At 46.7% G+C, this 23,223-nt stretch overlaps 1 protein-coding gene across 1 annotated transcript in view; it reads left to right on the plus strand.

The window, feature by feature from the left end:
• Positions 1-22,860, plus strand: part of LOC147737036 (uncharacterized) — a 152,434-nt gene extending 129,574 nt beyond the window's left edge. The window contains exons 3-4 of the mRNA XM_086960285.1: positions 18,244-18,373; positions 19,458-22,860. Of these exons, the coding sequence (XP_086816411.1) occupies positions 20,661-21,731 (1,071 nt within the window). The 5' untranslated portion in view covers positions 18,244-18,373; positions 19,458-20,660 and the 3' untranslated portion in view covers positions 21,732-22,860. The remainder of the gene's footprint in view (positions 1-18,243; positions 18,374-19,457) is intronic.
• Positions 22,861-23,223: the final 363 nt, after the last annotated feature.

Raw genomic sequence — 23,223 nt, forward strand, 5'->3', positions numbered from 1 at the left:
GCGCTCCTCGACACAAAGGAAGTTTGTTATTCCTAAATTTAAGCTATGCCTCATGGGAGGCAAATCTTTTTGCTATCACGGCCCCATGCTGTGGAATTCAATGCCTGTTGCAGTTCGCATGGAAGACAATTATGGCAGATTCCGCAAAAGCCTAAAAACCTGACTATTTAACATCTAGACCTTCTCTACCATCAGACTTCAGAGAGCCTTACAAATTTCGCGCCAGGAAACCCTTTGTGGGTAGCTGTCATGCGTAATAAATGTAATAATAATAATAATAGTGAGCACATGGTCAGACAAGGTGGCTGCCGGAAACAAGATGGCTTCAGCTCAATGCTAACAGTGATCGCTGCCAAATTTCCACAGACGTCCCTTTTAGCATTAGCTGAAGACATCTATAATCTAGGAGAGTCTAAGTATACATCATGTACATCGATCTGCATCATTTCATCAACTTCTTTGTCTAGTACACGTTGGGCATTCATTTGTTTAACAAAACGTCTGGAAAGTGTACAAGCAGTGATAAAGATGGAGCAAAGTATTGGACCACATTGTATACATAGGCAGCATGTCAGCAGAATTTCAAGCAATATACACAGAACTGTTAACAGTTTCCAGCCCCAGGTGACAAACAATGTCCATAGCCAACCGTTTAAAGTTCATGTTCCAGTATCAGAGTGAATCTCAACAGCAATCTTATGTAGTTTAGAGATCGCATCAAAAACTGAAGGGGCATGATCTGGAATGTCCACGCAGCAGCTACTCCCGATGATGTGACATGCAACCCCTTGATCAGCCAGGACTACGCCCAGGACCATACGGTTTTGGAGCGCCACAATCCTCACAATCTGTAGTTCCTCTGTGATGTTTCCAAGTGCCATAGCTGTCTGGTTGGTCACAGCCTCTTTGACCCACGTCAAACGTGTGATTTTCCTACTGTTCAAGGCAGCACCAACAAAGAACAGCCTAAAAAAAAATCAACATATTCCTGTAGTGTGGTATCAGTCTGATCCACCTCGTCGTGATTTGCTGTCCTCTTAAATCTGTTTTTGGAAATGTCACGAAACAGTTTTGAGTCCTTGTGATATGATGCAGGAGCCAAAAATACAGGTGGCAATAAAAAGGACACATAGCAAACTTCAGACCATCCAGCAGGTAGATGGTAGTATCCCTTATTTCCACATATAAAATAGTTATTATGTGAAGACGTGAAGCTACTATTATTATTACCAGCTATGTTCAGAACTAAAGTACATTCACTTTTCCTCACTGGAATTTTCCCAACACTACTCACACATAAATCTGCTCGGGCTCCAGTTACAGCTATAACAAATGGTCCATTACCCTTAGCAGTTCGAGTATTTGGTTAAACATAATGTGTTGAAGCATTTCCTCGTCGGTACTCCTCCAGCTCCCATTTAATCCCTTTAGCTTAAGGATCACCTTATTCATCAGGATAACACGCTTTATTAAGATAATAGTTTAATCTCCCTACACCCATATCATCAGTAATATTAGTCACTTCAGAAGCCAATAAAAGTGCAAACCAGGCTTGACAAAAACCGTTATGAGAAAATGAAAGAGGAAAAAAAGGTGTTCCTCCCTTTTTCTGATGAGCTGGCATCATTCCATACACCAAGCAGTTAGTAATGTTCGTAGCAGTGTGCGTGTGGTGCAACATCTGGATGAACGTGTTGTTCAGATAAGACTGTCTATGCTTCTGCTCATTATAAGGGAGAGTGAAATAGTGGTGTTCAATGGCTGCTGGAGTAGTGGCAGTCAGCATTCGTCGAGCAGGAACTACTTCCTCTACAACCCAAGTTATCACTGCCATAGTGATCACAGTGACAATGAACCCAACATTACACATAATCCTCTTGTTGCAAATCCTCACAGCGATTGATGTCTTCTCCATAGGCATATTCCTCTTGTTGTTGAAATAACAAAGCAGTTGGAGCTCTAATGTCCTGGGCAGCAGTTGGTTTCTTCACTTACAGTTAAGATGGGTGTCACTTAGCAAAAGATCCCCCCCCTCCTCTTCAGCTCAGTATCTCACTAATCCAGGACGGTTGCTCAACCAGTCGTTTTCAACAATGAAGTTTCTTTCCGGGGCCGCAGTTGATATTGAGATGCACCAGGAATCGTATGGTCCGGAAAGACTTCCTCAGGGTCTTCAGGTGATATGGCTTGGCCTCTCTCTGTGTCCAGGATATCTTGATGGTCGATTAGGGCAGCAGGTTCCACCAGGGTAGGCGGCACCTTCTTGCAGTGGGTAGAATGCACCCAGTTCCTCCTGTTGTTCACTCGGACTACAGTTCTCGTCGCCAGGAGGACTTGCTCTGGGCCATGCCACCTAGGTTCCAAACTGCTCTATCTCTGGAAGGACCGGATTATCAAATGATTGCCGGGCCGTAGTTTGTGGCCTTCACCTTTCGACCTGTCAGCAGGAAGAGCTTCTCGAACCTGTTGATGAATAGAAATCAAACTGTCAGTCAACTGTGACAGGTAGTCACTCATCAAGACACAAGGTACATCATGTATGGGGCGTGGCTTAGGAATCCCCCAAATATTCATAGGCTTTCCAAATACCACCTCCATATTGTGTGAAACCAGATCGTGAATGTGGCACTGATCTAATGGACAACAATGTCAAGGGTATTGCGTCAGGCCATTTCAAGGGTGTGGAAGCCGGGGGCCTCATTTATGAAAAGTGACGCATCGCTGCGTGAAAACAGCGATGCGTCACTTTTCACTGCGCCCTCCTTGCGACACCAATGATGCGTCATATTTAATGTATGACGCATCATGTCGCAAGGGCTTACAGATACGTCAGTATTTCTGACGCATCTGTAAGCGCAAAAGTGACGCATTGCTGGAGTGTGTCACAAAAGTGACGCAACTCCAGCAATGCGTCCTTTCACATGGGGGAAAGCCCCATGTGAAAGGGCTTGCGTCAGTCTTACGCCTGCTGTGAGGCAGGCGCAAGATTTTGACGCAACAGCATCCTAAAAGTGACGCAGTGAAATCTCATAGATTTCACTGCGTCACTATTACGAGGCTTTTTGCGGGGGAACGCCCCCTCTGCATACATTATACCCGACGCAGGTATAATGTGGCACAGGGGTTTAAAAAGTGACGCATCTACCTAGATGCGTCACTTTTTAAATATGGCGCAACAAGGCGCATTTTGTACGCCGCTCGTGCGTCACAAAAAGTGAGGCACCGGCGGCGCAAAACTGACGCAAGGCCTCATAAATAAGGGCCCGGGATCTTAGCTAGCTTAAGCTTGGGAGTAGCATTGTACTGTTCCACTAGCCCTGCTAATTGTGGGTGGAAGGCAGTATGAAACTTCTGCTTAATCCCTAATCCTTTCAGGACATACTTAACAACTTTCCCAATAAAATGGGGTCCGTTGTCACTCCACAAAACTTTGCAAACACCAAATCTGGGAAAGTATTCCTTTAGAAGTACCTTTGCTGTAGTAAGAGCTGTATTATCTTTCATAGGGTACGCCTCTATCAACTTACTGAAGGCACACATCACTACTAAAACATATTTTAGATTGTTGCAACGTTCAAGCTGGATGTAATCCTTTTCAAAACTTCAAGAAGTGCAGTTGGTGTGACAAATCCTCCTGTAGGAGTTTGTGTCCCTTTTTCAGGATTGTACTGGAGACAAATCAAGCAGGACTACACTATCTTTTTAGTTGTGCCGGCAATTTCTGGATGCTCCCAAACTTGTGTAAGCAACTTTGCTATCGAGGAGGCTCCAACATGTACCGGCCCATGTGCCATTTGAATCATAGGCTGTGGGCAGTTTCCACTTGGTCATGTCTTTATTTCTCAACAGCCCTCGTCATCCAATGTTCCCTCCTTAGACCATTGCTCAAGTTCTTCTGGCAGAAGCAGATCCCTGAATGTCTAGCACTTTCTGCCTGGCATCATGCCAACGTTCAGCCTGTGACTTCACTACGTACATAGATGTGGTGCTTCACTGCATTTCAGTCTCACGGGCTGTGTGATCTGCGAGGGCAATACCTTGTCCGATTTTATCAGTCACTTTCTTGTGTGTGCTACACTTAACAATCTCTATTTTCTTCGGGTATGTCAAGGCAGTCAGAAGATTGTGAACCAATTCTCCATGCATTATTTGCATCCCATGGGATATAAGAAAGCCTCTTTCCTTCCAGAGCTGCCCAAAGTCGTGAGCCACTCTAAAAGCATAGCGGCTATCCGTATAGATGTTCACAGACAAGTCAGTACTAAGTTCACACACTCTTGTCAATGCTATTAGCTCAGCTGCCTGAGCTGACTTCTTTGGGATACGAGCTATCGTATCCTTCTAACTACCGTCAGAAGTGTTGTGATTGCATATGCAGCTGATGTTGTGCCATCTGGTAATTTCAAACCGGACCCATCAACTCACAGTTCCCCATAAACATTTGAGAGGGGCGTATCTTGCAAGTCGACACAACCCTTTGTCTGTGCCTCAGTAAGAAATATACAATCATGAGGTTCTTGTGACTGGGACTGAGTCGCTGGATATGGCAACAGAGTGGCTGGATTCCGGGTTGAACATCTTTGCAGAGCGATGAGAGGAGGAAAAAGTGTCAATTCATATCCTGTCAACCTAGCACTAGTTAAATGCTGTGTTTTGGTTTGGTTCAAAAGGGCATCAACTGCATGGGATACTAACACAAACAGTCTATGTGACAAGACTATCCCTGCTGCTGCGACAGAGCGGAAACACCCAGGCAATGCACGAGCAACTGGATTGAGAACAGCTGAAAAATATGCACAAGACGCTGCTTGTCACCGTATGTCTGTACTAAAACTGAAAGTGGACAACCATCTCTCTCGTGTACATAGAGTGTAAAAGCCTTAGTGTAATCTGGAGTGCCTAATACTGGTGCAGAACAAAGAGCTTGACGCAACTGGTGGAAAGCATTCTGGCATTCAGTCGTCCATGGAAGGGGCATTGGAGTGTCTTTAGTCAGAAGAGTCAACAGAGGTTTAACAATGTCGGAGAAGCTTGGTATCCATTGCCTACAAAAAGAAGCAAGACCAATGAATGCACAAACATCTTTCTGAGTACGGGGCACAGGCGTGTCTAAAATAGCTTGAATGCGGTCTGGTGTAAGTGCACGTCCCTCCTTAGACAGGAAGTGATCCAAATGGGTAACCTTCTGTCTACAATACTGATATTTCTTCTGAGAAACTTTATGATGGAGAGATGCAAGAAATTAAAAGCAATGACAGTGTTCCTTCTTCACACTGTTCAGGCATATCAGTTGCCAACAAGATATCATCAACATATTGTATGAGAGCCACCCCAGTTGGCACAGGGAAAGAATCAAGCTGTCTTTTCAATGCTTGGCTGTAAATACTAGGACTCTCTGTATACCCTTGAGGAATTCTACAGAATCTAAAGGATCAAGGTATTGGGGCACTACAATCTTGTTAACCTCTCGCAAATCAATGATAAACCTGTAGATTTTAGTATCAGTGTCTTTCTTCAGAATGGGAAGGATAGGGATATTGCAAATATTGTAAGGGACTTCTTCCACAACCCCCACTACAATCAGATCATGAACATTACATATTAGTGCCTCTTTACCTTCTCGAGACATTTTGTATTGAGGTAATCGAGGTAATGAAGCACCCTACTTCACCTGAATATGAACTGGTGAAATAACCATTTGCCCCACATCGGTATCTGATGTAGCCCACAGAGTACTAGTGCGTGAAGCCAATGCAATGTCCTCTCCAAGAAGGTAGGACTTCACAACCAAGGGATAGTTATCACTGAAACTAACACGCACACCTTCTAGGGCAACAACGTATCATAGCCCTAAAATACTTGAGCATATCAAGACCCACAATATTGTCCGGTGTGTTGGGGGAAAGAAAAAATGGACATGGAGCAGTATATTTATCAACATGAAATGCAAGTGGTTGTGACAGTGGGCTAAGGCTAAGGGAAGGTGGCACATCGACACCTATTGATGTAGTGGTTAAGCCAGACAGGGGAGCCCTTGGAACCAATTGTTTAGACCGTGCGCTACGAGTAGCTCCTTTGTCGACCAGAAACCAATCAATAGAACCCAAAACATGTGCGGTAACATAGGAACCCTTCTGATCTACTGGGACTTCAACTGATTCCTTACCCCATCCTAGGCATTCCTATGCATAAGCAGAATCCTTCAAATCAGAAGATAAATAATCAGACATTTGATATTGGTTTCGTCTATCAAAAGTATTAGAGGGATTCTGAGTATGCGCAACAGTTTCAAACCTGGTGCGATCATCCATGCCTCCCCTATGTCCTGAATACCCCAAGCGGCCTCACATTTGCCCCCGTCAACGCTGATATTGCTGACCACGCAATTCTTGACAGTCAACAGCCCAAAGTCCAATCTTCTTACAATAAGGGCACTGATCAGAAGAAAGAGTAGGCCGAGCATAAGAGGGTGCGCTCGGGCAATACGACGCACGTCTGCTGCCACCACCTCTACAGGATAGACCATAAGCCTGAGCTAACATAACCTTTGTTTTCAACTCCTTATATTTTTTTATCCTCATTGCCCTATGCTCTCAATTCCTGACGTTCATAATACTGGGCCATAATCAAAAGAGAGACTGGGGAAGACGTGGTCCATGAACTTTCGCTGGCCTTTAGGCGACTAGCTATTCCTGGCAACATGTTTGCAACAAATTTATCGACAAACCGATGCCTGCCTGTGTCATCTGTCAATGACTGGCCAGTAAAATCGTGAAATGCCTCCTCAAAATGTGTAAAGAAGTCAAAAGACCGATTCATCTGCCTTTTGCTTGCAGGATGCTAACACAGTCCAATCTATCTTTTTAGAAGGCATGAGAGAGGTCTAAAAGTTCTTGTTGTGGTTTCTGTGCGGATTCCCTTTCTGCATCTATCTCTCTAGTACCTTCCAAACATCCCCAAAAGTTGGATGATCATCGACTTTACGAATAGACCTCCACGTATCAGGGGGTAGAATAAGCCCAAAAAACATATCAATATTAGATAAAGTCATGGTACAAGAACTAGTGGCTCCTTCAACTTCTTCATAGAAAGTGGCCGGATTTTTCCGTGGGTCAGGCAAAGCAGCTTTAAGAGCCATGACATCTGCTCTACTCCAAGGAGTATAGACCCAATAATAAAGAAAATAACCCTTCGCATCAGTGGTTCTTTATTATCATCTGTTCTCGTATCCCAGGAGGGACATACAAAGGCGCGGCTTCCCCCATGGGTTTCCTATGAACTAAAATATTCTTATCTGTCCCTGGAATTTCATCCTGCGGCACAGTGGTCTGAATTGTTTGTTAAGCTGCAGCAGCTGTCTTTTTCTCCTCTCTCAAACAGAATGCATTAGTTAGTAGTTTAACCAAGCGTCTAATTAAGTCAGCCACCTGGGAAGGGAGAAAGATAGTCACGCAATTTTTTATAATCATCTGCGATATCAACAGGCTCTAATTCTGTGGAATGCTTTCTAAACCGTTCAATTATTTCTGTGGTAAACATCTCTACAAAATATAACTGTTCTCTATCCAGCCATTGTTGTACATCGGCTATTAGATCTTAAGTTGGAGTGTTACCATTGACTGCTTTGCGAGCAACAGATCTAAGAGTGGCTTCACAATCAGAAAAATATCAGCATCAGAATCAACCTTGGGGGGGCGTGGCTTAGCCAGCGAGCATGGCGGTCGTGTAGAGCGCGAGCTCCGACCACCCTTGTGGAAATCCTGAGAAAATATCCTGCCCTGGTCCTTGAAAACAGGTCCAGACGATCCGGATCGGTACCTGACCCCGTGGCCATCCCCTGACAGCGAGTGGAGGTGTGGGGACTGATTCCAGCGGCCCGGGCGTTGCCCGTGATCGGAGTGATCCGGTGCGGCCTACACAGCCGGGGCCTCAAGTTTGGCGTGGCCCGACGAGTTGGAGCGGTTGTGCCGCGAGGGCGGCGCGGACCCATCACATCCCCGGAGGCCGGGAGCCCCCACGGACAGAGTATCCTGCGGAACGACGGCTGGAGGTGCGGGACGAGACGAGTCTAGTGGAGGCCCTGGTTGGGAGACGCCGGATACGCCCGGAGAAGCAGAGCCATCGGGTGGACGTGGGGCGACGGCGTCTGATCGCCGAAGGGCGTGCCTGGACAGTCAAGAGACACTACCACTGTCTTGTCGGGCCCCGATGCGACGCTATTTGTGGCGCTGAGCCTGGATTGAGGTCGAGACCAGAGTCGCGGAGTGGTGTGTGCTGGCTTGTGCCGTCGGGGCCCGACCGACGCCATCGGAAGCGCTCCCCTCCCCCACCTGCCATCTCTGGAATGGGAGTTGGGCGGTTGGCTGCCATATTTGAACTTGGGGCCTCGTGGCGGGAGTGGGCCACACACCGAGAGCAATATGATGAGAGGTGGCGGTGGCCAGAGCAAGAAGGGGACAATTGACAAATTCACGGAGGCGGCTGGCGCGATGGGAGCACCAGCGCAGGTACCGGACAATGCAGCACTCATGGCGGCGATCACACAATCCCGGGACGTACTTGACGCCAAGATTGGGGCAGGGGATGACGTTTCCTCCCTGAAGAAGAGAGTCCTGGTCCTGGAGAGGACTCAGAAGGGCCTTGTCCAGAGAGCAGAGGAGGCGGAGGGACGTGCACGGCGTAGTAATCTAAGGTTTATTGGCTTCCCGGAGGACTGTGAGAAAGGTAATGCAGAGAGCCTCTTGACACAATGGCTAGAGAGCTGGATTCCACTTGACGTTCTGTCCCGCTGTTTCGTGATCGAGAGGGCCCACCGGGCGTTGACGCAAACACCACCAGCTGGCGCGCGCCCGCGCCCCATGATCGCTAAACTCCTGAACTATGCCGATAGAGACACGGTACTGAAACAGGCAAGGCTAAAGGGCAAGCTAACATACAACAACGCCAATATCTTGATCTTTCCGGACTACACCAAACAAGTGCAACAACAACGCCAATCCTTCGCTGCCGCCAAGGCCCGCCTCCGGGGCCTGCAGCTGCAGTACGCTTTGCTCTATCCTGCGAGGTTGCGGGTCATATTCCAGTCCCGCACCTTTTTTTTCGACACCCCGGAGGAGGTCTTCCAATGGACAGATGAGACTGTTAAAATTCGACCCAACATGGCGAAGGGCGGGGAGTCCGACTCCTCCGCGAGTAATTCGGCCGGGAGAGGCCAGGAGGGTAAGCGCAGAGGCCGATCGCGCTTGAGCCGCAGCTCGAAATCAAGATCAACCACACGCCAAGATGAGGAGGCGCCGGAAGTCCAGGAGGATGTGCCTTGATTTTTGAGAGACCTGACTTGTAATTCGCTTTAATGCCTTATCTACGGGACCAGTCACATTGCTGCAGAGGCTGGTGGCCCCACATGGTTTGGTTGGGAGGGAGCAACAGCCTAGTTCCATATGGGCTGCTGTGAGGGGTTCCGTTGGAGGGGGTGGTACTTGGCTCCCAGTTGGGGCCAGGATCATGCTCCGGCCACGACAGGTGCTTCCACGTTTGGGGGTGGTCTGGGAGAAGTTAGGGGTTGGTTTTGAGGGAAAGGGAGAGGGTTTGCGCTGAAACTACTACTTGCTGACTGTTTCCAGGTTTGCCAGGGCTGCCGGCGCAGGGCTGGGCTGCGACACATTGTACAACATAAATGTCTTTTGATGGCGAGGGAGTGCGGTTAGGCCCAGGTGGGACACGGATCATGTGATGGAATGTGCGGGGGATGCTAGACAAAGTGAAACGGGGGGCTGTATTTACATGAGCTAAGAGGAGGGGGACGGACATACTCCTCCTGCAAGAAACACACTTGCTCGGCACCAAGGCGCTGTGCCTTCAGAGAAATGGGTTCACACACGCATACCACTCTGGGTTCACAAGAGGATCACGTGGGGTGGCGGTCCTCATACACCTTAGGGTCCCCTTCACCCATAAACGTACATGGACTGACTCACAGGGCAGATTTGTATTCATACATGGTGAGATTAGAGGAGACTCGGTACTCATTGGTAGCGTTTACGCAATGGCCCCTAGCTGAGAAACTGCTTTCCCTATGGGTGGACATGCCTGATGCCCTGTCCTTAGTGGGAGTGGATTGGAATGACTTGATAGACATCACATGTGATAGATGGCGCAGTGCTGTTGGCGATCAGGGCGCAGCGGGAAGGGAGAGCCATACATCTCGGTTGCGGGCCCTGGTCACAGGTCTTGATTGGGTGGATACATGGAGACATAAACATGACTCGCGCAGAGAGTACACGTATTTCTCCGCAGCACGAGACTCCTTCTCTAGGCTTGATTACATTTTCGTTCCAAGGGGAATGGCGAATAGAGTACTGTCTGCCAAAATCCTGCCACGGGCACTGTCTGACCATTCGCCGGTCTACGTTATACTTGACACTGGTCATGCTCGACAGCCCTTCCGGTGGCGTTTGTCACCATGGCAGCTGATGCAGGAGGCCTACCGGGCCCATGTGACCTGTGAACTTGCCCATTTCCTGTCTGCAAATGTGGGCACGGTGGACTCCCCGGCGACGCTCTGGGAGGCGATGAAGCCCACACTGTGCGGCGTTGACATTTCATGGTGCGCTGCAGCGCGCAAGGAGAGGCGTAGAGACCTAGTGCGGCGCGAGGCGGACATAGAGGCGCTGGAACGTAGGGGCAGAGAGAAAGACGGGGGCAGGCCAGGAGACAGCTGGCTCTGGCACAGCAACAATACACTGCAGTACTTTTAGACAAAGCCAGGCAGGCTTGGCTGGCTATGCTTAGTCGTATATACCAATGGGGCGATAAGTCCTGCAAGATGCTGCATCGCTTATGTCAGGGCCTTATGCACGCCCAACCCTTGCCCCAGATAGTGGGACTGAATGGGGAGCCTCTATTGGAGCCGGCGGCGATGGCCGAAAGCTTTGCTACATACTATGAGGCTCTCTGCGCCACAGGAGTGTTTGGAAGCAGAGGTCGTACAACGATTTATCGATGACCTTCCACTTAGGGCCGTCTCAGACGAGGCTCCTGAGATATTAGACCGCCCCCTGACAATTGAGGAGCTAGCCACAGCGCTGGGTGAATTGAACCCGGGGAAAGCTCCAGGGCCAAATGGGTTCCCTAGTGAGTTCTTTCGCCGCTTTGCGACTCAACTGAGCCCACATTTCCGCCCGGTTATAGAAGAAGCACGGGAGACTGGTACGCTGCCACCAGACTGGCGACATGCGGAGGTGGTGGTTTTCTTGAAGCAAGGGCGACCTCCTGAGGGTCACGCGTCCTACCGCCCGATCTCCCTGCTCAATACAGAGGCCAAGATACTGGCCAAGGTCCTCGCCAGTCGGCTTAAGCCATACATCACCAACCTGGTGCATCCGGACCAGGCCGGCTTCATGCCACAGCGGGCCACTCGTCATAAGATATGACGGGCGCAGTGTCGGCGTGGCGAAGGCTGGGGGTACGGGCGGCGCTGTTTTTAGCAGACATGGATAGGGCATTCGATTCCCTGAGCTGGACATATTTGTTCACTTTGCTGGGGCGTCTGAACCTGGGCCCTCGTTTTTTGGCGTATGTGCGACTCCTATATACAGACCTCACGGCAGCGGTGCGAGTGGGGGGGGGGGGTGATTTCCCGCTCCTTTCGAATCGAGCGTGGGACGAGACAGGGTTGCCCCCCCTCTCCATATCTGTTCGCCCTTGCTATGGAGCCCCTTGCGGCATGGGTGCGAATAGACGCTCAGCTCAGGGGATTCCAGTGGACGGTTGGCGTAATGGATAGAATAGCGCTGTACGCCGACGATGTGTTATTTTTTCTCACTGACCTGGAGCGCTCGGGGCCTCTGCTCCTGCGAATCCTACACATTTTTGGTGAAACATCTGGATTATATATGAATCCCCTAAAATCTACACTCTAGATCTTGGGCGGCCCGCAGCCCATGGGGGTCTGGGCGGGAGAGCTCCAGATAGCCACAGACTGCGTGAAATATTTGGGAGTATTCCTGTCTGAGGACGCGACCGCTGTTATGGAGCGCAATATTACCCCGGTTTGGGAGCACACCCGAGAAGACCTTAAGGTTTGGTCCAAGATGCCGCTTTCCATTCATGGTCGGTCGGCCATCTTTAAGATGGTGGCACTCCCGCGTTTGATCTACCAACGGCAGAATCACCCAGTCCTGCTTGCGCAGAGCTGGTTCAGGCGCCTTAATTCGGCGCTTGGCCCGTTCCTGTGGGAGGGGAGCACGGCACGGGTTGCCCTGCGGACCTGCTTTCGGTCAACCTACACTGGGGACCTGGCCACCTCAGATGTTCTATCCTATTACCAGGCATCCCATCAATTGGTTTTGAACGACTGGTGGTATGCAGACAGAAATGACCCCGCCTAGGCAGTGGAGAGGGCTTTGATGGGCACAGCGTCCGTACACACACTACTTTACTCGGCGCCTCTCAGGAAGTCTCTACCATCCATCACACAGGTGGTTTTTCAGGTGTGGAAGCAGGCACTACGTAGGATGGGTTGGTGGAACGTGCTAACCCAGGAGACCCACTGTGGCACAATGGCCGACTACCTCAGTTAGACACACTGATGGGCTTCTGGGAATGGGACGCGATCGGCATCTCTACATTAGGAGACGTTATGTCGGGGGCGTGCTCAAGTCCTTTGACGACCTGCGAGTAGAATTCGAGATGCCGAGAACTCAGTTCTATAAATATCTTCAATTCCGTCATGCTCTGACGCCATATATAGTGGGGTTGGATGACCTCCCAGAATTTAGCCCGTTAGAGGCCAAAGTTTTTATGGGGAGCTACCCGACAAGAAACTGTCCCGAATCTACCAAACCGTAGTACGACACTGCACCACCTTAGAACAGCATGGGAACAAGATGTTGGGGACTTGGATGAGGAGGACTGGGTGGAGGTACTGGAGAGCCCTAGGGGAGCTGCAATATCCACGCGCCTGCGACTCATAAGATTTAGGTACCTACACCACACATATTATACTAGGCAGCGCTTATGGAAGGCGGGTCTAATTGCGTCCCCGGATTGCCTTGGGTGTGGGACGGAGGTTGGTACATTACTACATACAGTGTGGGAATGCAGGCGTTGCAGAGATTCTGGACGGGAGTGCTCCGGTGTTTAGACGAAGTCCTGGCCTGGGTACTTCAAAGAGACCCTAAATTGACTGCTACATGTTATGGCTGGGGCGGGAGGTAATAGGTACAAGCGCCATTTACTTCTGCTGGGATTAACATTGGCGAAGAGGGATATTGCGCGCTCGTGGAAGGCGCCCCAGGCTCCCTCACTGGTGGCATGGAAAAAGGGTATGGACTTCTACATGGGGATGGAGCAGCCTGACTTTGTGGCCTGGGGATGCCCGCGCAAACATTATAAGATTTGGAAAAGGTGGGCGGACTATCGCGGACTGGAGCTAGACCCACCACCCGAGGACACTACAGACCAGCCTCGGATTTAGCCGGACAATCTTGGCAACACTGTATATTTATCGGTGCATGAGAAGTATTGTGCACTGGAGGTGCTTTACTTGAACAGAGCAGGCAGCAGCGCATAAGGGGGGGTGGGAGTTGTGGGTGGTGGGGGGACCGGAGGGGGCAGTTTGATGTACAATTGGTTTGCATTTTTTCTTTTTCCTTACTGTAACAAAAGAAAATGACTACATTTGTGCCTTGTTTAATGATGATGGTGATTGACTCTGGGTGACAGAGCGTTACAGAATATATGCCTATTATGCACTCAATAAAAATTTGTTTAAAAAAAAAAAAGAATCAACCTTGGGGGCAGAGGGAAAAGTATATGGAGGTGGGGAACGATCTAACAAAATGGAATTGTCCTGTGGTTTATTAAGTAGAGGGTAAAGGGGGCGCCGGACAGGGTATTGGCCATTTACCTGTAAATGACGCTCCCTATCCTCTCTCTCTTTTATCCCCTCCATTTCTCTATTTTTCAGCTCCAGCGCTTTCGCATGGATATTTTTGCATTGTTCCTTTTCTAACAAAGCTTTCTTTCTTCTCACTCGTTCACACACTTCTTTCTCCCACATTCGTACACAGTGAAACATATCTTGTCTACTTTTGTGCTTAAACATAGATTGTTCCACATACTGAATTTTTCTAAGATTAAATGACCCATTTATAGTCCATCGTAACTCAGGATCATTACTAGTATATTTATTCCATAGTGTGCTGTAGGTTATAGAAGAAATACCATTTTTAATATACAAGTCCCTATTTGGTGTCCCTTCAGGGGAAGGGGGGGGGGGGGGGGGGGGGGGAGGGACGGCTGATTCCGTTCTAGTTTCATAATGGTACCTCCAAGAAAACCACACATTCTACGAAGTGTGCTAGGAACAGGCATGCCAAGAATATCTCAGCATATACAATATTATTCGCCAAGTGGTACTTACCCAATGTGTGCCGTTCAAGTTTTAAAAAAGTTAGAGAAAAATCTCCTCATTACCGGTCTATATAAATTGCAATACCAATATATCCAAGCAAGTTCCAAGATTTTGGCCAAACAAACAAGAAGTGTCGCATCAAACAATCTTACCAAGCAAGAGTCTCCAGATTCCAAGTGCCAAGTTCGGAATTGACCAAATGGTCTCTGCACGGCGAACACCAGAAGGAATCTCAGTCGAGGACCGGCACCACCTGGAGGGTCAGATCGGGAAGAGTAGAAAAACTCTGTGACTGCCAAGACACGGGCCTCCTCAGGCCGTGATCATCAGCAGCGAGATTCCAATCTTCCGTCAAGACCACTCCGTCGGGTATCCGAGTCGCCAATGAGCCACACGGGTGGGCGACAATTTGCAGAAGTAGACCTCAGCAAGGCCTACCAGTGCTATGGGTTCATCCTTCTCTGCACTGAAGTCCTCAGATCTGCAAATAGAAGTTGGCATGGAAACTGAAATGTCAAGTAAACAATTTATTAAAACTCATGAGGTGGAACTACATTCACACAACACCCTTCGGCAGTGTATGAAGTAGCACAAGGAGTAGAAGAACCATGGGTCTTTTATACCCACACAGGAGCTCAAAATGAGGAGGTACAAGTTCACATAGGAAAAGTTACATACATAGATGGTCATACAGAGAATGCACAGTCAACAAAGAAGGAGGGGCGATAAGTTGCTGCTCTCAGTTAAAACAGCCTGAGAGTAACAGACTAGAGCAGGTGCATGGGCTGCTACAGACCCTTCTGAGCATGTGCAGAGTAACAAGGGCTAAGTATAGCCAGTTCTTGAGCAAAGCACAAGGGCACGCAACAGCGAAGAAGGAAAGAGCACATGTTGAGCACATGGTCAGACAAGATGGCTGCCGGAAACAAGATGGCTTCAGCTCAATACTAACAGCGATCTCTGCCAAATTTCCACACGGTCTAAGCTCTTGCATTGCCCAGACTGGATTATGGTAGTGCCACTCTATGTGGCTTACCTCACTACAAATTGGCCTCTCAAAGAGCCTCCCTCAACACGGCAGCCAGACTTGTCTCCGGAACAAAATGAAATACACACATCTCCCCGGCCCTAAAATCCCTGAATTGGCTACGGTACGAAGCAAGAATTCAACAAGTAATTGCATGCACGACTCATAAAGTGCCACACATCAATACCTCCAGATATAAGGCCCAAAAGCTAAACCATGAGGGGGCTGCAGACCTTTGCGAAGTGCGCACACCCTGCTTCTAAAACCCAAATGATCCCATAAAAAGAAAACGGGTGCCAGCACGTTCTCCTTTGTCCCACCTAAGATATGGAATTCTCTACCACCGGACGTTTGTCTAATCTCTTCTACCTCCTCCTTCAAGAAAGAAGCAACATCTTTTCTACAGACTCGTTTTTTTAACCTAAGACAATATATTTATGCTTATGTCAGGGGGTCCCTGTCTGCCACGAGTCGGGTACCGACATTGATCCCTGTTCCTTTCCACCCCGGCGTGCACAGGACGGCTAAGCTCCCTTTAAGGCAGCCTGGGCTTGCCCGGAGGAGGGAGTTCCTCAGATGACGTCATCCCCGTTCCACCTATCAGGACCAGCGGAGGCGTTGATAACGCAACACCCAGAAAGGAACTACGCGACCGGACGAGGAGAGGAAAAAGCATCCAACGAGCCTTGGGAGGACTTCAGCGCCCAGCAGGAGAACGCGGGAGCCACGCTGCCCCAGAAGAGGATAGAGGACACCGAAGCCGCGTCGCCACAAGAAGAGAGAAAGCCGGGAGGCCAACGGGACCACGCACCGCCCCTCCACACTTCTGGAGGAGAAATGTGGCTTCACAAGGTACGGGCAAAGCTAAGGGGAATATTCGTGACACCGGGAGGGACCGGGTAGGCGTTGCTGGGGTGGTCACGGGACGTGTGTGTCTGGGCCTTACCACGTTCACATGTAAACGCTGCAGTGCACAACCGGTTACGGTCCCTGGTGATCCCCTTCACTCCCCGGCCCCCTTCTGTTCTACCCGGAGTACCGGACATACCAGTAACCTTTTTTTTTTTTTTTTTTTCTCGAGCACCTTGAAAGCCTAGAAAGCCTGAAGCCTTTCTTTTGAAGTACCCCGGGGAAAAGTACCGTGAAGAATCAACGGTTGTCCGGACACAAGGACCTCCAGGACTTACCAGACTGTTTGCCATTCCGTGACTCTTGTTATGTTCCTAGCCCTTGAGCGGCAACTCTATAAATAAACCTTTGTCTCACCTGACATATCTCTCGGTTACCCTCATTTTACTCTCTGGCCTGCACCCCCCTCGAGTGCATGCGTGACAGCTTATTAAAATGCAACCATACTAACTACTCTTTATGATGCTTGACCATCTTATTGCTGACTATTACTATGACTATTTACTTTCATTGTTGTGTTTGTCATTCTTATATGTCTATTTTACCAGTCCAACTGTTACCCTACCTTTCGTCATGTAAAGTGTTCTAATACCCACTAGGGTCATGTTCCCGCAATACAAAACTATAAATAAAAATAAATAAATATAAATTTTTATATGAATTTCTCAGAGTTCTGAGCTGTTGTAGGTGTGGTGAGGGGGCTAGCCTCCATCGTCTCTCTGCAAACCGGAGTCTGCTTCTTTCTTCATTTTGGTGACCGTTCTACCACGGTTGTGTTCATTTGTTTTTGGTCCTTTTTTGTTGTTGGGGCACAGGGAGATTAAGTGATCTGCCCAGAATCACAGTATGTTCAGCTTCCTTGCCGAGACTCGAGCCCAGTTCCCCAGATTCAAGGTTGACCGCCCTAACCGTTAGGCCAACTCCTCTCCCCTAATTGCACCAGATTATGGTCTTTGAAGAAAGATTTAGTGCAGTCACATGTGGGTCCTCAATTTAATTGCAATTTAGGTTGAAGTCACCTAGAAAGATTGTGTTTGGGTGCCTTAAGATCTGTACTGTGATTGTTAATTGCTCATGAGGGTCTGGTTGTCTCCAGGAGGGTGGTAGATAATGTCATTTGGTCAGGGAATAAATACCCCTAACCCATGAGGACTTCAACTCCCATATATTCACAGGAGGATATCTTCTCCATTTGGAATCGTTTGATTTGTAAGGTTGATCTGTGAATGCACGCAATCCGCACGCCCTCAACTTGGTTGTAGTGTGTGGTTCAGTCTAATGATGTTGTAGTTAAGTGGAAATAAGATATCTAATAGTGGTGTGGAAGAGTTATTTAGTCAGGTCACTGGTAGGATGGTTGTGTCTAGCAGGGATGTGGAATTCCTATAGGCCGACGCCCAGGATATATTGTTTGAGGCCAAGGGCAACAAGTTTTCATTTGTATTTTGTCGTTGGGACAAGTAGGCCCAAACCCCCGCAGCACAAACCCTTTGGCTGCCAGTTGCAGTACCACATTATGGATCAGGGAAGGGCACTGTCTGCAGTTAAGGTAATATTTTTGTCTATATTTTAATGCTGTTCAAGCTTGTATTTATGGTTCAATAATTGAAAGAATGTTTTATTAGGGTGAGAGTAAATGTTGTAAGCTCCGACTGCACTACTGACCGTGGTTCCACTATAGAAACATGTACACTCGTTTTCAAAGTTTAGCAATTTGAGGCTATGTATAATGCTCCCAGAATGCTCTCCTATTTGATGCAAATATTTGCAGAAAATGGAAAGCAAGATTGATGAGTCTTTGCTTTCCAAATAAAATGTTCATAAATAAATGAAAGCAAAAAAAAAAAAATTGCTAAATTACTGTAACATTTCAGATACCATTTCTTCGCAGCTGCAGCATCATTTAGTAACATGTGTTGATGCATGCTTGTATTTCCCAATACTATTCATTATGGAAAATCAGTGTAACCAGTTTCAGGAAGATTATGGGGAACAAAAATAAACAAGCATCAGCAAAGCAGGTAGGTCTGAATTGGTGGTTCAGCTTTTTAGTTTTATCAATGTGCGAATTGGTTTAGCGTGAGAACTGCCGGGCCCTCACCATTATAACAAACCTTGGTAAAATCAACAATTGTTTTTGGTCTCAAATAGCATATTCTGCCACAGTAGTTACTGGCATTGAGAAAAACTACTGCGTGCCGATATGCTCCTTGTGAAAGAGCAGAATGCTGTCACTCACAGTGAAGCCAGCCGATACAGAGAGACAGAGATAACATTTTAATAAATGTCATGGTCAACGTCAGACCAAATTAGGGAACCAATTATTAAAGAAAGTCTAAAAAGTGCACCCATGGTATATGTCCTTGCATTAAATGCAGCTATACCGCTTTCATGAATTCCCAAGAATTTACAAAAGTAGGACAAAAAATAGTACTCCTAGAAAATATTTGGGAACTGCATTTTGGCATGTAAGATTGGCAAAGGTCATCATGTCCACCTCTAACATCTGGTTTGTTGTCCTGTTGAGGCGTATAGTTGTGTTTGGCAAAGGCATAGAGATCAGTCTAGGTGTGCTTGATACTGTGTGTTTGTGGTGGTTGGAGATCTATGCGGTCTCCTAATTTCCTGAGCCGTAGTTATTTCAACTGCCAGCTTAAGGTTGGCCATGATATTCCATAATTCTTGTCTAGTGTCGACTAAAAGTTGTTAACACATGCTTGCCCGGGAGAAGTAGCATTGTTTGTGGTGCTGGGAAGGAGAGACTATAATGAGGGTGTGCTTGTTCTTTGAGATATTGCTTGCCTGGATGGGGGACTTGTGCGAAGAGGTATACCGCACAGTGAGTGGGAGGAAGTTTTGATCAGCCACTTGAATAGCTTACTGATGATTACTGGTGTGCACAAAACTGTTCATCAGAATTTCCATCTTTAGACCTCCTCAACCTAGTGTTCCATTGTTCTCAAGCTTTCTATCTCGAAAATGCCTAGAGCCCTCTCATCCCTCGCTCAAAATGAATTCAGAATCTGGATGTCTGTATTAGCTAATAAATGTTATTCCTTTGTTCCAGTTTGCATTTTTTAACAATCTCTGGTTTTAAATCCACAGGTGATTGAAGAGTGGGCATGGAAGACAACCTGGTGATCAGTATTAAGCAAATAATTGAAAACTATTAAAGGACCGATGCTAAAGAAGTAAAGTTGCTTCAGAGCTCCAACAAGAGAAAAGTATCTAATGAAAAGTTGTGGTGAGAAACTTGGATTACAGTAAAATAAAGAATGTGAAAGCAGTTTCTCCAAATAGACTTCCTGCTGCTCTAATGGTATATGAAGAATGCCCTTGAGATGCTAACCCAGGGCAGGAAGACCATCTGTCTGAACCAGAGAGGACAAGCATCAGTCTAAAGTTCTATCCAGTCCAAGAGAAGATAATACACACAGAACACGTGGAACTTGATGAGTTTTAACAGACCTCAGCCAATGGAACACTTGAGCACCATATCCAGTGAATTGTCTTTATATCAAAAACAAATATCTGTTCGTCACTTATACAGTGTAAACGAAGCTGCTTAAAAGACAGGTAGTCCGCTTAGAACTAAGATACCTGTTAGTTACAAACTAGCGATGTGGGTATATCTGGGACAAAATGAAGGAGAATGAGGAAAAAAATGCACCTCTGTGACCAATGACCACCTTTTGCTTGTAGTCCGGGTCCACATGTCCACTATCATTCTTGCCCATTAGATGTGACCTCGGGTACTTGTTACCGGGCAAGACCTACAAAATCCTTAACATCCTCATTGTAGTCTTCTTTACAGACATAGAAGACATCCGTAAGAACGGTGACCAGCAACAATGTGCTGCTACTGATGCACAATAGTGTTCTGAATGTTCATGCCAATACATTATGTGAATATGTACCTAGCTTTGAAATACTGAACACCAACCATAGACCTGATCAGTGCTTCATTAACTCATAAATAAATAAGTATGAGAAAAAGGTTAGGGAATCCACATGGATGTAATGAAGAGGCAATAATCCCATGAGAGGCTTCCCCATAAGTATCAGGGGCTGCTGATATTAAGGTTGTAGGGTGAATTAGGTTGCCTACAGAGGTTATAAACTGTGAACACCACAGAGAAGTCATCTTTGGCTAAATAAATGTCCAACTGTTAAGTTGAACAAGTGCAGCACATTTGAGTAGGTGATGCTAAACACATGCTGAATAAGATTTAGTATTGTCTTATTGTGTGTCTGCTAGAAAAATCCCAACTTGGAGATATCAACTTCAGAAATAAATCTTATCTCATAATGGAATGTATACAAGACAAAACCGAACTTGGAGATATTAGCACCGAAAAGAAGTCTCATACATGCTCTGAAGGTGAGAAGAGCTTTAGTTGTCGATACAGTCTCAGTCTGCATGAGAAAATTCACACTAAGGAAAAACTTCATCAGTGCTCTGAATGCCAGAAATGCTTCACTTCCAAACAGAAGCTGACTGAACATGTGAGAACTCACACTGGGGAAAAACCTCATAAGTGCTCTGAATGCCACAAAGGTTTCATTTGTAAATTCAAACTTATTCGACATGAGAGAACACATACTGGAGAAAAACCTTTTCATTGCTCTGAATGTCTGAGAAGTTTCAATTGTAAAACCATTCTCCGTCACCATGAGAACACTCACACTGGACAGAAACCGTATCCATGCTCTGAATGCCCAAAAGGTTACCAACGTAAATCAGATCTCACTCTACATGAGAGAACGCATACTGGGGAAAAACCTCATAAGTGCTCTGAATGCCACAAAGGTTTCATTTGTAAATTCAGACTTATTCGACATGAGAGAACACATACTGGAGAAAAACCTTTTCATTGCTCTGAATGTCTGAGAAGTTTCAATTGTAAAACCATTCTCCGTCACCATGAGAACACTCACACTGGACAGAAACCGTATCCATGCTCTGAATGCCCAAAAGGTTACCAACGTAAATCAGATCTCACTCTACATGAGAGAACGCATACTGGGGAAAAACCTCATAAGTGCTCTGAATGCCAGAAAACCTTCAGTCGGAAAACCATTCTCACCCGGCATGAGTTAACCCATTCTCGGCAGAAATCCCATCAGTGCTCTGAATGCCCAAAAAACTTTAGTCGTAAATACCTTCTCACTCAACATGAGAGAACCCACACCGGAGAAAAACCATATCACTGCTCTGAATGCCAGAAAAGATATTGGCGGAAAAGTAGTCTTAAATACCATGAGAGAACTCACACTGGGGAGAAACCTTATCAGTGCTCTGAATGCCTAAAAAAGTTCAGTTATCAAACCAGTCTTATTTTCCATCAGAGAGCTCACTCTGGGGAAAAACCTCATTAGTGCACTGAATGCCAGAACGCCTTTAGTGTGAAATGTAATCTTACTGTTCATGAGAGAACACACAATGAGGGAAGAACCTTTTCGGTGCTCTGAATTCCAGAGAAACTTTAGTTATAAAATAATTCTCACTACACATATGAAAAGTCCATCCTAGCTAAAATAATGTATGAGTGTTATGAAGGCATGTAAAGATTTGTTGTAAACTTATTTAGGACCCTAATTTAATATTCCTGATTCATGCCCTTATATAGTTATACTAAACCATATCCTTATATAGGCATAATAATCATACCCATATTAAGACATAGCCAATGTAGTCCAAATATGGCAAGGCTACTTCCACAGACCCCTAGAAAGTACAACGCGTTCTTAGAGAAACCAAAACATCCAGCAGCCCTGGACTTTCCCCCGCCTCTGCTTCTGTATTGATTTGTCCTAGAACTCCCAGAGTCCTGAAAGAGCTACGAGTTCTTAATGACGTCCTATGTCCACCCTTACGTCAAACTCGGCACCTACCAGGTATAAATATACCAGCATCTGCCCTAGCTAAACACACAGTGGTTTGGAGCAGATCGACTATCTACTTGCCCGACACCCTGCTGTTGCAAGCGCCTGAGGAAGCCGACCCCTCCAGCTGACGCACTGAGAGAGACGCTGTATTTTCTCCTGCCAAGAAATCCAGCTCCAGTGTTTCCCGGCTACCCTTGCGGGTTACTGGGAGATCGAGTCCTGAGAGAGAGATACAAGACCTCCCACATTCTATCACAAGGTACGGAGCTGATTAAACCCTTAGAGAATTCTTGGATAGACTCTTGGCAAAAACTATTTCAACTTAAACTTCTTCTCAGTCACTTCTTCCCTGTACTAGGCTTAGGTTAGGTACACCGGGGTAGGCGTAACTTAGAAGCACCAGTTGAGTACGTTTAGTCATTGTTTTATCATTGTATATATTTTATCCGTTTTAATGCATCTTATGGCTTAGAAACTATATCATGCTTTTACAGTATTATTTCATAATACTTTTTTTACTGTTCGCACTTTACTTTATGACAAGTATTGTGATTGTAGCAATTCACTTCTCATGTTTGAGAAAGAGGACTGTTCAATAAATAACATCTTTTATTGAAAACGCCCGTCTCTCTGTTTCTCTGCACTTTCTGGTGAAACTAAGCATGCACGAATGACTGAGTAAAATAGCCATCTATTGTTTTGCGACTCTAGAGATTTTCCTCCTCATTCTTGGAGAAGCAAAGTTGTCATGTTAATGCGGTTGTCAGAAATGAATCCCTTCTTGACTATTCAGGAAGATTAATCTCGTCCTGTCTATTCGAGAAAGTTTCTAGTGATCTCTGAGCTAGCTGGCATTCATAATTAAGTCTAACATATTCAGTAGAGACCTGGTCGACCTCAGTCCCACTTCTAAACGACCGTTTATGTTATTCCAATGCGCATAGCCTATTGGGAATATAGGAACTACACTACAGATTCAGTT

Source organism: Lissotriton vulgaris, chromosome 1_1 (assembly GCF_964263255.1).
Source record: "Lissotriton vulgaris chromosome 1_1, aLisVul1.2, whole genome shotgun sequence".
In the NCBI taxonomy this organism is placed as follows: Eukaryota; Metazoa; Chordata; class Amphibia; order Caudata; family Salamandridae; genus Lissotriton; species Lissotriton vulgaris.